At 43.0% G+C, this 18501-nt stretch overlaps 1 protein-coding gene across 1 annotated transcript in view; it reads left to right on the forward strand.

Moving 5' to 3' along the window:
• The window catches only part of PAPPA (pappalysin 1), a 220807-nt gene extending 213965 nt beyond the window's left edge, over positions 1–6842 (forward strand). The window contains exons 20-21 of the mRNA XM_019540642.1: positions 222–293; positions 6540–6842. Of these exons, the coding sequence (XP_019396187.1) occupies positions 222–293; positions 6540–6668 (201 nt within the window). The 3' untranslated portion in view covers positions 6669–6842. The remainder of the gene's footprint in view (positions 1–221; positions 294–6539) is intronic.
• The last annotated feature ends 11659 nt before the right edge of the window (positions 6843–18501 follow it).

Genomic DNA, 18501 nt, shown 5'->3' on the forward strand with positions numbered 1-18501 from the left:
TCTGTTATTGCAAGCGTCAAGTCCAACACTTCTTGTAAATAGTTGGAGGACAGCCAGGCCCTGAGAATACAAGAGGTGTTAGGAACTGAACTTCATTGGTATGGTGTGTGTGTTGGGGAGGAGCGGGGCAGAATATAAGCCAGATCACTGGCTTTCTATACACTGATTTCTTTGTCTTAATCAAGTTCATTCTCTCTCTCTCTCTCTTTCTCTCTCTCCAGAGTGTTGTCTGCACAGCAGGGCTCAAATGGTACCCTCACCCTTCGCTGATCCACTGCGTCAAAGGCTGCGAGGTGAGCATTGTACTTAGTGCCCATCACCTTTGTTTGCCTGGATCTCACAGTAACAACAGGGACAGCCAAACTTTAAAAAAATCCTTTTTCTGGATCAAGATTTGGTGTTGTCTGTAGCTGTGGTTAAATTGGGTACAGCAGCATCAATTCTGATACCCAATGGTAAAAATAGATCATGTTTGCTGAGGTTAAGACTAACTCATATAACAGCTAATGATTTTATGAGCCTTGCATGATCTAATGTGGACAAATAAAGGCTGCTAATAGATCTGATTCCTTTTCCTTGGCAGTTTTTAGGACTAGGAGATCATTGTGTCCCTATATTCATTGTTTGCCTTTATACTGAAGTGGATAACAGTCCTGCTATCTAATTAGAAAACCAACTCTCTGAAGGACAAGTTACCTCCAGGCTTTGGAGAAGAGATAAGTTTTTAGGAAAATTAAAGGAAAGAATATAGTAAGAACAATCCAGATATTGAATTGGAACAGGAGGAACTGGGCAATGGCTGGATGAAGAAGGGCCTTTGAAAAGTCTTTGAGCGAGAGACACCCAACTCTGACTGAAGTTGAAAAGGAAATTTAACATTTCTATGCTGCATTAAAAATTCTTTCCTGAATTCTTTTTTGAGTTGTTCAAATGTGATGTGTCATTTTTGTACTTACACAACAGAAAGTAATAGCCACCAAGAGACAAACTTGACTGGTGACTCCTCCAAACCATGCTTTTTTCTGTTAAAGGAACCTCTTATGATGGGTCCCACTACGTAACTTTTCTGTGTGCTAAAATCATGCCCGTAATAATTTATTTCTGAATCAAGAGCCATCCCTGTGAAACAAGCATTAAGTAATTGTTAATGCCACCTATGCATTTTAGCTGAATAAGCATCCAACTGAGAGCCGCAGAAGCATTTCTAATGTAACTTGGAAAGCATGCAAAACTTTTATGTTTTGTCACAAACTCAAGCTGCCATCCTAATGAACTATGAGATTCATAAACCTCCTTAGCAAATCCTGTCCCGTCTTTGAGCAAATTGAGGCTGGTTTAAGGTTTAGTACTGAAGTTGTGTGGAAGCAAGCATTTTGCACCGGTTTGAATTGATACCATATAAATTCATATTGAATGAGCCGCTGGGTTATTGATTTTAACTAAAAGCTCAAGGTAAGACTCAGGGGCAGTGAATTCAGCACAGAAAAAAGTTGAAGGATGTCTTGGTGGTGTGTAAATGACCGTATTCCACAACTGGAGTAGGGGCACTTCTGTTTCCAGCATGGAAATCTGCTGTGATCAGAGAAAGTACTATCTTAAGCCTATAAAGAGACATCACAGTTGTCATGGCATGGGTTGTACCATGACCTGCCTTGCAATGAAGATTGACATGTCCACACATCACCTTTCAAAGCAGGTTTTAAAAGTACAGCTCCTTTGTGGTAGTTTGATGATCAGCTGATTGTCAGCCCCAGCTAGGACAGCCATGAGTTCAGTTGGAGACTTGAGCTGTCCAAACTGGTCCTGCAATCAGTTGATTGTCGAAACCCCATGTCCCTCTGCTCTGGCTGGGCTGCCAGGACACAGGAGATCAGAGACTTCCTGCTGGGGTAGGGGCTGAAGGGCTTCCCTCCTGGGGACTTTAAACTCTGCTGTGGGCCTCTGATCCCCTGCGCTCTGGCAGCGTGGCCAGAACTGCCATGCATGGGGTTTAAAGTCCCTGACTTTTGCCCCTGCTATGTGCAGTCAATTATTGGCCCAGTCCCATTATGCCAGGACTTTTAAAAACTCTGTGTGCAGCCTGGCTTTACAGGCAGGTTTCTGACATTCCCAGAACCTGGGGTCTCCATGATCAGGAAATGTCTCCCTGAACTGGGGTCTTTGTGTGCCAGGGACATCTAAAAACAACATATACAACTACACGCATGTTTTTTAAAAGTCCTGGTGTACCAGGACTGGGGCCAACTATCAGTGTACAGTCAGTGTCCGGGGACTCGCATGTACCAGGGATGTAGGATGCACTGCCACCTTCCAACTGTGCATTCAGCCAATGCACCATAAATGTATGGGCAACTGCCATGATAAACTGGGACAAATTGTCAACAAATATTGTCGCACACACATTTTTGGACATCTGTGGCATGACCAGCATCAGAGATGTCTGTAAATTTGCATTTTGCCCCACCGTAAAACTGCCTATGTTGCCATGAGGGCAACATCTGCTTGCAGCCGAAGAGAAACAGAAGCTGAGTAATGCCACTTGACCAAGTGTTTCTGGGCTGTGATGTCTGTCTTTCAGCAAGATGGGATCACACACATCATGAATTCAGATCTCTCTACTAGAGGTTCTTATTCTTCACTGAAATGTCTTGAAAACTAAATTAACCAGGCACCTGCACGTCTTCCAGGTAAACTGTGGGCCAAACCCTAAATTAGTGGGAATAAACAGAGTACACCAGATAGGCACATATGCCTATTTTACCCCAGCTAAGGAGCTGGCCCCCTTTGTTTTCAGTGTCTCCTCCACTTCTGCCTATGACTTGGGGAACAAGCCTAAAAGAACAGTGGGCAACTTGCACCTCCTTGTTCCCTTGCACAGGCCAGACCACAGTGCAGCCTCCGATAAGTAGGGGGGAAGTGTATTTGCTTTTAAACATTGGGTCTGTTTTTTCAGCCTTACATGTCATTAGCAATTAGCAATTATTTTGAAGTGTGTAGTTTCTTTTGGCAGCATTCCTTGAAAAGATTTAGAAATCTTAAGATGTTTTTGTTGTAAAAGCAACATTTGGCACTTCTCTCTTTGGCTCCCATCACCATCATGTCTGAGTATCCCACAAGCATTAGCCAGTACTAGTAGTAGTAGTGCAACATTGTCTGCACTGTATAGCAAAAAACTGAGGTGCAGAAGAATTAACTTGCCTGGTCATGCAGAGACTATGTGGAAGAGGAGGGAGTTGAACCCATGTCTCCTGAGTCCCATTCCAGTGCCTTAAAATGAAGCTTGCTAGGACTAGGAGAGCACCTTCTCAACTAAGATTTGCAACCATTGACATAACACATTGAGCACCCCTGCAAAACAGGTAAATCTGAGTCCTGTTTTAAAAGTCGGTACATTGAAGTTCAGTGATTTGCCCAAGGTGTCACAACAAGCTAAAACAAAACTCAGTCTCCTGATTCCATACTAAATACTGGACCACTCTGCTTTTTGCTGGATGGATGGTATGCTGAATGACTTGTCATAAGCTACAAGACAGGTTTCTTTTGCATATAAATGACAGACCCAGGAGGGTAATAACTCTCCAACAACATAATAGTCTTCTGTCTAGATGTTCCCTAAATGAAAAGCATTCTCCTGTGGGTGGTTTGTGCTTTGAATGTCATAAGCTATCCTATGCATTATGTTCCTACAAGCTGGCTAGGTGCCCCTGTTCTCTGGGGAGAGCTAAAATAGCATCCATGGACTATTAGAAATGCCTTTGGTGTGCTGATGAACTATTCCTCTGCTGTTTAAGAGTGACTGTTTCTCAGGTAAAGTTTGAAATAATGTAACAGTTTACCAAAAGCCATTATTACAGACATGTTGTGCCTTTTCTGTGCATTTTCCCCATCATTGTTCATTTCTAGGATCCTTCTATGTTGGTAGAAGTCTTCTTTTTCATCATTCATTCAGCAGTATACAATGCCTCACAATCTACCATCATAGGACCATTTCCATGCTATCAGAGCCTGATTTGCCACTATCCCAGAGTGGGCCAGGTTGTATTTTCTAGCATAACAAAGTACGCCTTTCCTTCCTTAATGGAAGGAATAAACAACCTTCGTACCACCTTCCCCATTCCCATGGACTGGCGACACAATGAATGGTGCCAGGAAGAATATAATTTCTGATGCACTGATAACAAATTTGCCTGACTAAAGGGGATTTGGATTCTGCTTTTCAAAATGTAACCCAGGCAAATGCAATGCAGTGTAACTCTTTGAACTCCTTTAATGGTATGTATAGAAATGCATGAGCTTAGTACTGCCTGCAAGCCTACTCAGGCAGTAGAAGGAAGTGTTCGTAAGTTTATGAGTCTAATGTTCATTCCCCTTGGCTGATCCAATCAAGAGCTGAGTTACCAAAACAAAATATCCATTGTTTTCCCATTGTGCCCCTGCAATGAGCTGCACGGCTCAAAGTATTTCAGGGGAGGCATGTTCCTCCTGAAGTTCCTATTGAGAGTTTTCCAGTGTTGACAGGTGCATGGCATAATTGAATAAATCAGCAGGAACTTGAGGGTGGAGAATTGAAATGAAAGCCTGTGTTGACAAACAGATACTTTGGCAATACGTAATGATAAGGAATCAAAAAAGGAAATGGAGGAAAAGCCCATACAAGTTTTTTGGGAGAGTGGCCAAATATTACATTTTTCAAAGTGGCCTTGTCAAGATAAAAATCGTATCTGTAAAAAAAAATAATCTTTCCTTTGTTAGCATATTAAATAATGAAACTGGAAAAGACTTTGCAGGCTAAAGCCTTTGTCAGCGCAAATCAGTATAGCTGTCTGAAGTCAAGGGAGTTGAGCCAATTTACAACAGTAAGGTATCTGACCCTACCGTTGCAATTTCTTTTCCCTATTTACACTCTTTGCTTACTTTTTGCACATAAAATGTTTTGAAAAATTAAACTAGATTAGTCAATTCATTCCTGACTTTTTTTCTCCCCTGCAGTCATCCAGCATTGCTGCCATTTGGGTTTCCAACACTACCAGGAAGTATTTAAATTTACAAATCAATAACAACAACAGAGTCCAAGCACTTTATGGTGTCTTTTTAGAGTATTTATGAGCCTGGTCATAGCCCTTTTATGAGAAAAGCATACCAAAGTCCTCATAGTTTGTTCTCTGGAGGCATCCATCATAAAGAAAAAAAAATCTAGTATTGCACTTAGTATAAAATCCTGACATGAAATCTTGACCACCTTCCCAGTTCACTCCCCAGAGATGGTTTCTTCTAGGAAAGGCCATAGTTTCATTAAAGGAGATGTGTTGACTCAAAGGGATCTGCCCCTATTGAACCAATTGTAAGGTGCATGAGGGCCATAAAATTGTCAGCTGCTGGGGGCCCAGTGTAGCAGTGCTGGATATTTCGCCATGAAGGTTATAAGTGGACTTGCACATTGGAGCAGATTGACTGGAGGTGCTTTCAAACAGCATCCACTTGGCACTAGCCAAGAACGTGACAAAAATTACATTGTAGTCCACAGTCATGACCCCAGGCTCTCCTGACCGGTTCCATTAATCATTTGCACACATCTGGCATCTTGTTTACAACTATGTCACAGTATATCTCTGTCTGCTTTATTGGCAGACTTGTCTCTTGCCTTTACAATGTGTGCATGCATGTATGTATGTGCATATGTATGCATATGCATATATGTACATGCATGTATTTGAAGGTTACCTCCTTCAAATGGGCCTTACCTAGTTTCACCAATTAGAAATGTAGAAAGACTTTGGTTTCTGTGAGAGGTTCTTGCTGCCCTGGAGTGATGAATTTAAGAGCAAATTCAATCTGCTCTGCAAAAGAGGGAAGCAAAAGACTGCTGTTTTTAAAGTAATGATTATTATTCAGACCCATACAGCCATTATAATAATTCATATTTTTTTCTTTGAGGTGATTAAGAACATTACTTAATGAACATTTACAGCTTTCCATGAGCACTTATAATTACCTCAGTTTGACAGCTGTGAAGCCTGAGGCACGGGGAGGTTACGTGACTTGGCCAAGGTCGTATAGAGGGCCAAGGGCAGGATGAGAATTGGACCACTGGAGTTCCAGAGTCCTTGTCTAGGCTCCAAACCCACTTCCTTCCCTCTGTCAATTTGAATATGCTTACGCTTCCTAAACCAACCAGTCCTACTCTTCTCTATGTCCCTTGCATTTACACTTAGATAACTAGACCTCAACTGTCTAAAGTGACTATAGGTTTTAGTTCCTTTATGTCCACGTTTCCTCAAATCAGTGGCCTCTCTTGAAAATGTCAGACTTACTCACATTTTACAAGCAGAGGGAGTCCCTTCTTTTTCTTCTAACTTCCTGTCTATCCTGTGTGCTTGGAAGGAAAGTAAGAAAAGTGGCTGTGGCTTTTGGATGGAGATGCTGTACTGCTCTGCCTGGGGCATAAGAATGGTCCTTGATTTCAGCTTGCTCTAGGCCTTTGAGTTCCTCCAGAGCCCACATCCCTGTTCTCACCATCTTTGTACTGTTTGTTTTCCCAGCCTTTCATGGGAGACAACTACTGTGACTCTATCAACAACCGAGCCTTCTGCAATTATGATGGCGGGGACTGCTGCGCCTCAACAGTGAAGACCAAAAAAGTAGGTCTGCCAGTTCCTTTTTTACCCTAAGCTCCCCTTACCAAGTGTCTGCCCCAGACTTGGGCAAAACCAACGCATATTCATGATCACCAGGTGATCTGGGTGTTTTAATGGGCAATGACTATTGTCTCCCCAAAGGGTCTGTTTACAGGTGGTTCAGGTTAAGATGCTCCTCCCCATTGATATATATGTGCTTCCCATCATAGCCTTCCTTAAGCCTTTATAGCATGTGTTAGCAAATGAGACTTGCTTGTCTTCTTTGATTCTTGTTGTAAACAAATGGCTGCTCTGCAGGCAACCGTTGGCACTCTTTTGCATGTCATAACAAAAGCTAGCAGGTGTCATATTTGACCCTAACTCTCCAGGAAATTTTCAGAGTATGCGCATCATCTGGGTTTAGATTAGCAGCGTGTTGCTGGGGAGGAAACAAGAACTTTTGCTCCATATGCTCATACTGAAGTGCTGAATTTTGCAGAACTCTACCTCTTCTTTGGGATTTGAGGTTGGGGAAGGGAGAATATCTTGATGAAGCCAAGAGACTGAGCCATTAGCTACAAGGTTTTCTTTCACCTTTCTTGTGGTTCATCCAAACACATCTCCCAACACCATGCTGCCGTCTTTCTCTGGCTCACCAGGGAGCATTGGAAACGGGGAGTGAACAAACTTTGGCAATGAAACTAGGTTGATTTAATTTCTCCATAGCAGCAGACATGAGATGGAGGGAGGTGATTTTCCCAGTTGTGCCTCTTGGTAAGCACTTGATATATTATCCATTGTAAAATGACTCATGTGATCTGTGGGATGGCAGAGGCAGCCCTTGCAAAGAAGGTGTGTGCTTATGGCTGGATTGGCTGTAGCATGGGTAGCACGTAGAGTCTCTGAGGTGACAGTGGGACCCGCATCCAAAAAATAACAGTTCTAAAAAGTGAACTAGGTTTTTGACAAACATATATTTTTAGTATTTCCTTTAAGAAGATTAGAGTGTCTCTGATTGGCTGCTTTCCCCATTTGCCCACATCCTCCTAAAGAGCAGCCAGTCGGGGCTGCTGGGAGAAGCAGGCAGGACTCTCTTGTCTCCCCTTAGAAGCTAGAACCATTTTCACAGAGAAAGAGAAGGAAGGATGGAGCAGATGGAGCACAGCAACTCAGAGCAACTCTTCTCCCGTCTCCCCCATATCCCTTATGGGAGCAACAAGGACAGCCCCTTGTTGGAGGCAGAATATATTCCTCGACATGGGGATGGGCAAATGTTAGGGTGATGGTAGACCACCATTCACACACTTTTCTCTGATCATATTAAGAGCATATTGGGCACCGGCATAATCCAGTACAGCAGCACAGGGTCCACACACAACTGTGATCACGTAGCTGCCAGCAGCAGCCACTTCTTTTCACCCTCCCTCCCCACCAGACTCAGTGCCTAGGGCATTTTCCTTATTCACCATGCTGTAGTTATACCACTGATCCAATATATCATAGTAGCTTCTTAACGTGCCTTTGCTGATGTGGCTCAAACCAGAACTGAAGGGAACCTCTTTGGAGGTATAAGGATGGCCGTCTCCTTTGTTCATTGGCCATTCTGTTGAGAGAGGCCAACACAAGCAGGGCTATAAAACTGAGAACCAGGCACCTGTCCATAAAGAGCCAACTAATACCTGCTAATTCAGTCCACACAGGAATACTCTGCAGTAAGTTTTTCAAACGGCTCACCATTGACCTAGCTCTGTTCCTACTCATTTCGGTGGAAGTAGAGGTGGCCAATACTGAGTGCTTTTGCAAAACCTGCCCTATATATTTCCTAGTCGTTCCTAAGGCCTGAACCAGATGAAGTGTTTTCTCAGGATACAAACATTCAGCTTTCCGACACTTCCTCACTCTCATAAAAGACAACAACCACCGTGAGACTGAATAACGCTCAAAAGAAATGAGAAAAACAACACATTTGCAGGTCCTTCAAAGCCAAAAGTGGGGTGGCCAGTGCCCAGTTTATTAAATTTATAGCATACAGAGGGGAAACAATAATGTAGCAGCCAGTGTGATGTAAAAATCTAAGGCCCGTTTGAGGAAGGCAGAGCCTCTCCTGCAGTTCAAAGGATCGGCCGCCAGCTCCCAGACACCTGTTTGAATTCTGATTCAGAAACCCAGCCACGGGGGCAGAAAAACTCAGCCCTGTTAGTTATTTTCCTGTCTGAGGCCTTTGACTGGAGAACAGATTTTAAACACAGTTATTCAAATATAGTCCCTCCTTTGAAGAGCTTTATGAGTGGAATGTTAAAGGAGATATTCCAGAGGGAAAAACAATGAAAAGTGAGAGAAAAGGGAGCTGCATAAAAATACTGCACATACCAAATCCTTCCAGCACTATTCACCACCTACTTAAAAAGCAGAGCTTTAAAATACACATTGGGTGCTAAAGCCAAAAGCTGAAGGAGGCTTAGGGAGGGGCAAGCCTGTTGCTTTTAATTCCAGTTCCAGATGATGGTATATTTCCATGCAATTGTAGAAAGCATTAGCGCATTTGAAGGAAACACTACTTCTGTTCCAGGTTCACGCTTTGCATGGCAGGGGTGCCAGTCTTTTCCGATTTTAAAAAAGGGACTTGGTAAAATATATTCCATTTCTACAGAGCCTTTCAGCCTATAAAAAATGTCTGAATATTTTACAAGGTCCACCTATACAGTATTCATCTCTTTACCCACCTTCGAAATACAGCCACCACAGAGCAGAAGTATGGCAGATGCTCAAAGGGCACAATGCTACTACATAATTTATTTTAGGAAGGGATTGAAGACTATAAGCATATCCAAGTGAAACTGCAGTGGTTAGCAGTCATGCAGAAAATGACTTGAGGTCTTTAATGTCCAGAAACAGTCAGGACTTCGGTTTTATGCCCTTATTCACTCATCCAGTCAAAGAAGAACAATGCCATGTACTTTATCTGGCCAGTCAAAACTAACCAACCCAGTTCAAAAAGTATATTTGCCAAGAAGTGTTCGTAATTAGTTCACAGAGTCTAAAATAAGTCACTGAAGAACATCACTGAATGCTGCAAAATTTATAATGGGTAAGTTTAGGTTTTCAGCGGACATGTATGAAGAGATTGCAGCCTGCTAGAGAAATTTAGGAAGCAAGAAAAGGATGCATTCAGCAGGTAAATAATTTTTGGTGTATTAATTGATCAGCTGCGGTAATTCATAACACCATCCCAAAGCAAGGACTTGGTAGTGACTCTCAGAGAAAAGCACCACCTGAAGAATTAGCAACACCATACCCTGCAGCCCCTGGCAGTTACCAAAGACTGTATACCTACAATCCAGATTCAGTTCTTAGTCTAGAGTGATGGGGAGGCAGTGTGGCCTGACTTTAGGAGGAAAAAGTGTTTTGCAGTGGTCTTGCAGTTTAGCCCATAAATGACCTAGAAGCAGAAAGCGCCAAACCACCAAGCAGGTCATCTTGGCAAAATGAAGGTTGAGCTGTTAAAAGAGAAAGGATTCTGTTGTATATTCAGAGGGGATAGAGTCTTCCATTAAGAAAAGAATAACATCCCATCCCGTTCTAATGTTTGCAACCTCCTAACCAAGCATGGCTTGCCAGCTTGCCCTCTGCCTAATGCTCTCTACTACATCTCCTTGCTGTTTGTCCCACAGCAAATAAGCAGAAGTATTCTTACATTGTTTTATCACGTGCACTGCATTATTAACTTGAGTAAGCAAATGATTTGCTGGATTTCTAGGCTGACTACTCCCTGCAAGGAATTCCTTTTGGGGAGGGAGGTAGCCGGGTGACATTCAAAGGAGGTAGTACTGTATTTTAGGCTCTCAGACTGAGTGAAAACAAATGCAAAATTATGCTCCTGGTAGAGTCACTAGAACTGAGTTTGTCTCCAAGAGGAATAGGAGCCAACAAAGAACAACACAAATGAGTTCTAGAAATGTCCCACATGCTCATCTTGGTCTAGTTAGTTGCCCCTTTCAGCATGTAAGACTAGACCCATTGGTTAAACATGGGCACTGAATGCATTTGTGCATAAGAGCTCTGCATTTGACAAGGAACAGATTAGTCCTTAGTAGAGATCACCATCAAATCCCACTGTTAGCTTCCTTTGATTCAGCTGGGGTTCCCATTACCTCGTATTAGCTCAGGGTTTCCACAGGAGCGATCTGAGCTAAGTACAGACAGTCAAAAAGCCTGAAGCTGAATAGATTCAGTCTTTGCAGGTTAATCTCAGATGCAGAGATTAAACTGAGAAACAACTAGCCAGAAATTCACTTTTGATTCAGGAAATGCAGCCACATGCCTGTAGTGGCTCAGGCCAGAAGCTGAAGAGCACTAGAGTATGCTTCTCTGGCATATAGCCAGCGTGGGGTGTGTATTGCTTCCTCTTCCTGATGCCACTGAGGTCTCTGGGATTTGCAGTCCAAAATCACAGCAGCAGAACTCTGCAGAGTTGCTCATCACTTCCTCTTCCTGCTTCCAGGTGCTTCCAGGGATTTGTAGTCCATAGTCACAGCCAACAGTAAGTTTTTAGCAGGGCAGGATTGTTCTGTACTTGAGGGAAGGGAAGTTTAACCCTGCTCCCTGGCCCCAGACCCCAGCTCTGGTTTGCTGGGTGAGGGGGGAGGCAGTCCTTGCCCTCTACCACCCAACCCTTCTCTGCTGGAGCAGACAGCACAGTCCAGCTTATCCCAGGGCTGGAAAGCATGCTGGGATGCTGGGGGACTCTGATTTAACCTGAACCAGGAAGGGGTCTGGGACAGAAGTTTCATAAACTGGTTTGACCCAATTCAGTTAAGTCTGATACTACATTCAACCAGGCATATCTTAAACCAGTTTCAACCATTTTGAAACTGGTTTACGTGCACTGAACTTCTGTTGTTACAGGTTTAAACCAGTTTCTGATCATTTAAACCAGTTTATGTATAACTTCTCTCCCTGGCCCTGGTGAGCTTTATAGTTTGTCTAGTGTAGTCTAACTGCTGCCCAAATTTGGGGTTGTGTATTTGCCTTCTTACTCTTCAGCCTCTCTCTTCTCCATTTGCCTTTCTTCTCCATTAATTTCTTCTTTTCTCCATTCTTTATGAACCTGGCAGGAAAGACCTTCCTCAGATTTCTAAGCAGCCTGTGCTTGCATATTTTGTTCCAAACTGTAATTATAGATACTCTTTGTCAATGATCCTGCAGCCCAGTCCCAGCAGTTTTTTCAAGCAAATCTAACAGCCCAAATTAGCTCTTTTATATTCCCTGAAGCTGTATTTGTGGTGCCAAATATTCCTCATACTTAAGCCTCCACTCTTCGTATCCATTGCATTTGTATAACCTGTGTGTAGTGGGTAGGAGAGAAGCTTTCCCATGTAGTTTCAACAGTCTGAATCTGCAGTGAGCATATTGTGTCCTGGCACTTTAAAAGGTATACATCATCCTGGCAAAAATGCCCATTTTAGCCACTTCTGCTGTAACAGGTGCATGCACCATAGCGAGAAAAACATAGCAAGTGGTTCAGTGGAAAGTAACTGAGGAGTAGCGCCAGATGGGGAACCATTCATATTTTATCAAAATCATTGCTAATCTGGAAGGTATGCAGACTTATCTGAGCTTCTTCAGCCAAGAATTCAAGGCTGAAAGTAAAGGATCTTAAGCTGATATGCTGCCTTGCCAAAGATTGCTTGTTTCCTCCAAAAGTGGGATCCTGTGGATGACTGTCTAACTTCTGTTGCTGGTGGAAAAAGTGACAACATCTCAGTACTCTGGAGGGGTAAATGAACACAACTGGCATAGTTGAAACTAAGGGAGCTTGGATGTCCCTGACACAATTCTGGTCCAGATAACGTCAGTGTCCTGCACAGGGATTGTTTCTGTGCCCTTGTGCGTAGCTAGAGAGGTACAACAGACAGTGGGCTGAGCTTGAGGGGAGGGAGGTAACGACATGCATTGCTTCCTTTGTGTGGAAGTAGTCCAGAGCTTACTGTGCGCTCCAAGTTGACTGTCTCGCTCGGGCGTTTGCGTGAACTTGCTTGTGATTTTTCATCCTGGCTTGTGAGTGGCTAGTTATTTGACGCATGTGGGTGTTTTCAATTGTGGTTGGTTGAGAGCTTGTTTTGGGGCTTAGAGCTTGTTTGCATAATAGTTTAGGGATCCTTTCCAGACAACAATAAATTAAAAGCAGTGATGGTAGTAGCACACATTGCCTATCCTGAGAGAAAATTCTTGGCTTCAAGGGGCACGGTACTTCCCACAACGTACAGCATTCCCCAAAGAAGAGCTAACAGAGGGTGTTTGCTCAGCCATCCAACCTCACTTCATTAGCAAGTGTTACAAAAACCAGTGAACATAGCCTCTCCTGCTACAGCGCCAGCTATTTGGCCTCTGGGTGGTCTGGCCACTATTAAATCCTTGGTGATTATTTAGACTAATTACATTCGTGTTTTCACAATCAGTAGCACAGGGGTGCAAAGCATAGCAGATTGCTGAGTGGTAGAGCCACTTGCTTTCACACTCTGTGTGGTTTGGCAAACTGGCTTCCTTGTTCAGTCCCTTGTTTGTCAGTATTCAAAATACAGATGGAGAGTTGGTGGCCTCACGGTAAGGGACAACAATGGCCCACTTTCCCTGGGGTAGCACTGCATCCTCCTCTGCTCTTGTGCCGGTATGACAGCAATGGGATCCAACTGATTGCAGTGGAATGACTCCCAAGTTACCCCAAGAGGAGGGAGAGGGAAGTCAGGCCTGTTGACTTTGATGGGCTAACTCCTGATTTACATCCAAGTGGGAGGAGCATAAGGCCTTCTAAACCTTACATACCGTTCTATACTGGGGTCATTGAGGAACTTCAATGTAGACTTTCCCAGGCCCTTGGGGGCACTGAACTAGGTTTGGAGTGAACCCTGCATACCAGCCCAAAGAGTTAAAAGGGGATTTTTGTTTCCTTATCTCAGAAAAGTCCTTGTGACCTAAATGCCAAAAACCAGTGAGAAGAAACTTCCAAGACATGTTTTGTCCATAAGGGCCCCATCAGGGAACAAAATGCTCCCTTGGTATTTGAACTGTGAGGGTTTGGGGTGGGGGAGGTGAGGGACCACTGAGAGCCTCTTGTCGCAGCCTGCCATGCTTATCTTGACATAGTGCGTTTATCCAGGGGAGGGGGATGTGTGCCGGGGTTCTTCATATTTCCAGCATTACTCACGTCAGGAAGATTTTGCAGACACTTCAGCTGAAATCTTATAACACGCTGTTTCCCAACAAGTGCTCTTCCCTCTTAAGACCCCTGCAGCCCACGCTGAGGCCACTGGACCTGACTGTTGTCTCAGTTGTGCTGCTGTAAGTCAGAATTGCACTTGAGCCATTGGAATTGCAGTCACATGAAACAGGTATTTCTTCATGAGCAGAATCAGGTCATTTTTGTTACTCTTTTCCTGACTTGTGGGGATTCCCATCAACCTGTGATTGGTCCTGTGGAAAGAGATAGCTGGAATCCTCCAAAACATCCTCCCCTGTCTCCACAAGTTGTCTTCTCCAGGCAATTCTCTGTGGGTTTCCTGTGTGGGTATCATTGACTCCTTGTTTTGTCAGATTAATAAACGGTAATAATCTTTAATATGTGGAGCTCATTGACACAGGATATTATGCAGGGCTAGCATGCAGGGGTCAATCAAGCCTTAGATCAGTGTCCCTAAGGGCTCACAAGTATCAAACATTTAGTAACTCAGTGGGGATTAGATACATGAGACACCTTTTTTTAATTTCAAAGTTAATTCAAATTCTGTTAGAAGGGAAATTAAAAAGCATAGCTCTTCCTGACTAATCCCACATATAGAAGTCTTATTCTGGGATAATTAAATTGGCTTGGCTTTCCCCTTGTTCTTCACATCTGTTTGTTTGGCTTAGCCTACATGTATGGTATAGACATGGGCTCTTTGATTCATTCGGGTCACTTAGTGGATAGTAGTGTCTGTGTAAGTGCATTTTTGTGTGGGGGTGAGTGCACTGAAAATGGACCCAAGGACCACATTTCCCAATTTCCTCACTGTTCTGATCACTGGCCTTGGTTCTGGACCATTTTTTCAAAGGTTTGTGTATAAAAAATTGCACTCCTTTTCTTTTCTCTCACTTTCACCCTTTTCCCTACTCTTTCTTGGGATGCATTGTTCTCCACGTATTTTAGTTTGTTTGCAGATAACATATCTTTGTCTATTATGTCACAATAACTGAGGCAAGACCTGAGTTCAATATTCTTTCTCCTGCTATAGCTGTGTTCCCTGATTTTCAACATAAAGTTTCATGAGGGGAAACAACGGGGGAAATTAGGTCGTGGAAGTAAGTAAATGAAGGAAGAACTAATTCTTAAATATTTGTCTTAAATTGTATGCATCTAGAAACTGCAGTGCTATTCAGCTAGTCTGTTAATAATTTGGGATCTTCAAGAGCTCCTAAAAAATATCAATATATCTAAAAATGTGTTTTTCCAGTCTCAACACCCAACCGGGTCATGGATTAGAGAACAACCTTTGGAAGACATGTAGTGGCAGGGGTGGTGATGAATGGTGGTGGTGGTGGTGGTGGCACCTGGCTTCCCTTTCATGGCCTAGCACTTAGTTGTGCTAGGCACTGTACAAGCACAGAACAAAAGGCTTTGCACCTAGGAGCTTAGAACCAGCTTTTTAAAGGAATAAGGGGTTTAGGTACCCAGGCAGTTTTGTAAAGCCTTCTTGGTGTCCACAGGGAGGTTAGATGCCTACATACCTGTGAAAATCTGACACTTTATGGGAGCATATGTTTGCTATAACTATTACTTAGAATGAAAATACTTTTACTTTGTTCTCTTGATGCTGTACTAATGAGATGGGCCACAAGTTGTCAAGAAGTTTCTTTGGCCTTAGCTCATTCTACATTTTTCTTCCCTGTCAATAATTGGTTGCTTTATGCCCTTCCGCATAAGTCTGTAAAGATTTGATCATGTCTAGTATGACTGTGGGTGTGCTTATTCTCCAAATAAGAGTCCTCTATATTTTTACATAATGGAAAATGAACCTGTGGAACTCACTGCTGTAAGATAACAGACAAATGTCTAATCTCTGTATCAGTGGGTAGGCTCAGAAATGTATAAGATTTAGAACGTGAATACGCTATTACACAGCGGGGCTATTTGCATCTTTGTCTGAGGTGATACACTGCCTATTTTGAGAGGCAGGATAATGGTCTAGGTCAGTGAGGACCAACTGTTTTGGCATGCCGCAAATCAACTTCACAGCCTCCACCAAGTGCCACTCTGATCCCCTTCCACTGCCTAATCTGCTGCTCTGCGTTCTGCTTCCTGCCTGATTTGCTGCCCTGTTTTCTGCTCCCTGCCCTATCTTCCACTTTCTACCTGTCCCCTCTCCAGCCTGTTGTATGCCACATACAGAAGCTGCCCATGCCACAGGTTGGCCACCCAGAGGTAGATGGACCACTGATGGTTGTTATTTTATGTACCTCCAGTTGGACAATAGGGTATTTTTTAGGGCAACGTGCGGGAAATCATTGCCTTTCCAGAAGTTCACCTGCTGTGGAAGGGTCATCACCGTCTTTGTTTGTGACTTGTGAGCATCTCTTTCTAGATCCACACACGTTATTTGTTCAAATTGCCCATTTTTGGAGACACATACCTTTGTAATGGTTTGTTAGACAGTAAAGGAGAAGGTGAAAGGGCTAACAGATGCACCAGAGAAATAAGGAAAGCCCTGCTGAGCACACTTCAAAGCAACACCACACTGACATCAAGCTGGAAAGAATTCCAGAGAGTCAAGAAGCTTTTAAGGTCAATATTTTAGCACAATCTCATGAAGTGAATAATGGGAAATTACATACCAGAATTCTGCTGCTTTGAAAATCTCATCTTGCCAGATCTCATTCTTGTCTCTGGAGTTCCCAACAGTGAAAATTTTGCACTGATGGCACCTCAGTGCAGAAAAGAGAGAGCTCTATTGTAGGGAGAGCAACTGAACCACAGTGAGAGAAGAGACCTTGGCTAAGGCAAAGCATGATATCAGTCACAGTTAGTATTGAACCAGTGTCCTCATGCTAACCTACAGGCATCATTGTGGAAAGGTGCAATTCTTTTTTTTAGCGTACTATAAATTCAATAGAGAGTGGAATGCCAGATAAGAAAAGAAAGGTCAAATGAAAAAGGTAAAAAAATTGAGCAGCATCAACATGCTTCATTTTGACATTTTCTACATGAAACAATTCAGGTAGCATCCTAGTTCACTTTACATACCTAAATAACAGTTACCCAGGTATGTAACTGCCATTTTTGGCATGTATGCACAGTTTGCAAGTCTACTCTTTGTAAATATCCTAGTCTAGGTCCCTTTCATCGAGACTGGTCCTGTTAAAACAGCATTTCCATTTTCCTTGACCTACCTTGTTTAAAAACAAAAGATGCAAGGGAAGCTAAATAACACAAAAATAAACAGTTTCGTATGGGAGCAAACAAGACATTCCTTTTGGCTTGGCTTTTTTTTTTCACTTTCTGAAACATCTGAGAAAAAAAGAATCCTTTTCTTTGTAAATATTTTTAGTTCAGTCAAGACTAAAAGTTGCCATTATTTCACACATTTCTATTGCATACAACTACTTAGGGATATTTGTAACACTGGCTGAGATGGGAATGAAACATGTGACCTTTTCACTCTTACTGTTTTCTGTAAATATCTAAACATTTTTGTATTTATTATTTGAATATATGCGTGTGTGTGTGTGTGTATACACACACACACACACTTATACACATACACACATATATATACACATATATATATACACATATATACACACACACATATACATACATACATATATATATATAGAGAGAGAGAGAGAGACTTGAAATTTCTTTCCACTTTTTATGCTTCACAGTGACATAAATGCTTATCCAAGTTATTCACTGTTTAGCTGTTTTGGTCATGAATCAGCAAGGTCATGGCTAGATACAGGGCTGGTGCCTTACCCCACCTGACGGGCAGGTCAAGGCTCCTGGTGATGAAACCAGAAGCAGTGGGTGGAAGTTCTGGAGAAGACTGAGTCAGGGCCCCGTGTTGGCTATTGGGCCTCTTCTGAGCTTCACTGTGTCTTCACTTGGTGCTGCATAGTTGTGAAATAAAGACACACCCTCCTCTTTCCCTTCTGCATGTGGAAGGAAAAAGGCACGTCAGGGATGGACGTGCCAGCGCATGCATGGAAAGGAAAGATAGGTGGATAGAAGTGGTAACTATGTATGTGAGTGAAGGGTCCGCGTTCCTTGGAGTGCTGGTGACGGCTGATTACGCACGGGGAACACACAGACCCAAGCTTCACGGCCTGGAGAAAAGTGTTTATAAAAGAGGGAACAAATGTGGCAGCAGAGCCAAGTACATGAGGCTGAGCAAGTGCATGCTGTACTTGCCGAGAACATTTGAACAGGTTGTGGCACTGTCCTAGAAGGGGTGTGGGGGGAAAGGGAATTAGGTCATTAACTCCATTTGCGCAGATGGAAGAGACTCTTGAGAATTCACTTCAGGCAACAAAGACTCACTCCCCTCCCCTCTTCTTCATGTAAATGCCATGATGAAATAGGTTGAAATCAACTTCTGATAGCCAAGCATGACAGGCTGTTGCTTCAGCTACTGCACTAACTGCTTTAAAGAGGCGGATTTTATTTGCACAATGCATATTCTCCTGATCCCATCCCGTCACGACTCCCCCCACTCACTTGTTGGATCACTTGCACTGAAAAAAAGACCCAGTATTTAATGGCTGTTCCTTAGTAAAGCTCATCGATATTTCCATCCTTCTTTGTTTAATTCATAACAGTTTCTTTCCTTGCAACAAGGAATTTAGGCTAATTTGCCCC

Source organism: Crocodylus porosus, unplaced genomic scaffold, assembly GCF_001723895.1.
Source record: "Crocodylus porosus isolate Cpor-Errol unplaced genomic scaffold, CroPor_comp1, whole genome shotgun sequence".
NCBI classification, from domain to species: domain Eukaryota; kingdom Metazoa; phylum Chordata; order Crocodylia; family Crocodylidae; genus Crocodylus; species Crocodylus porosus.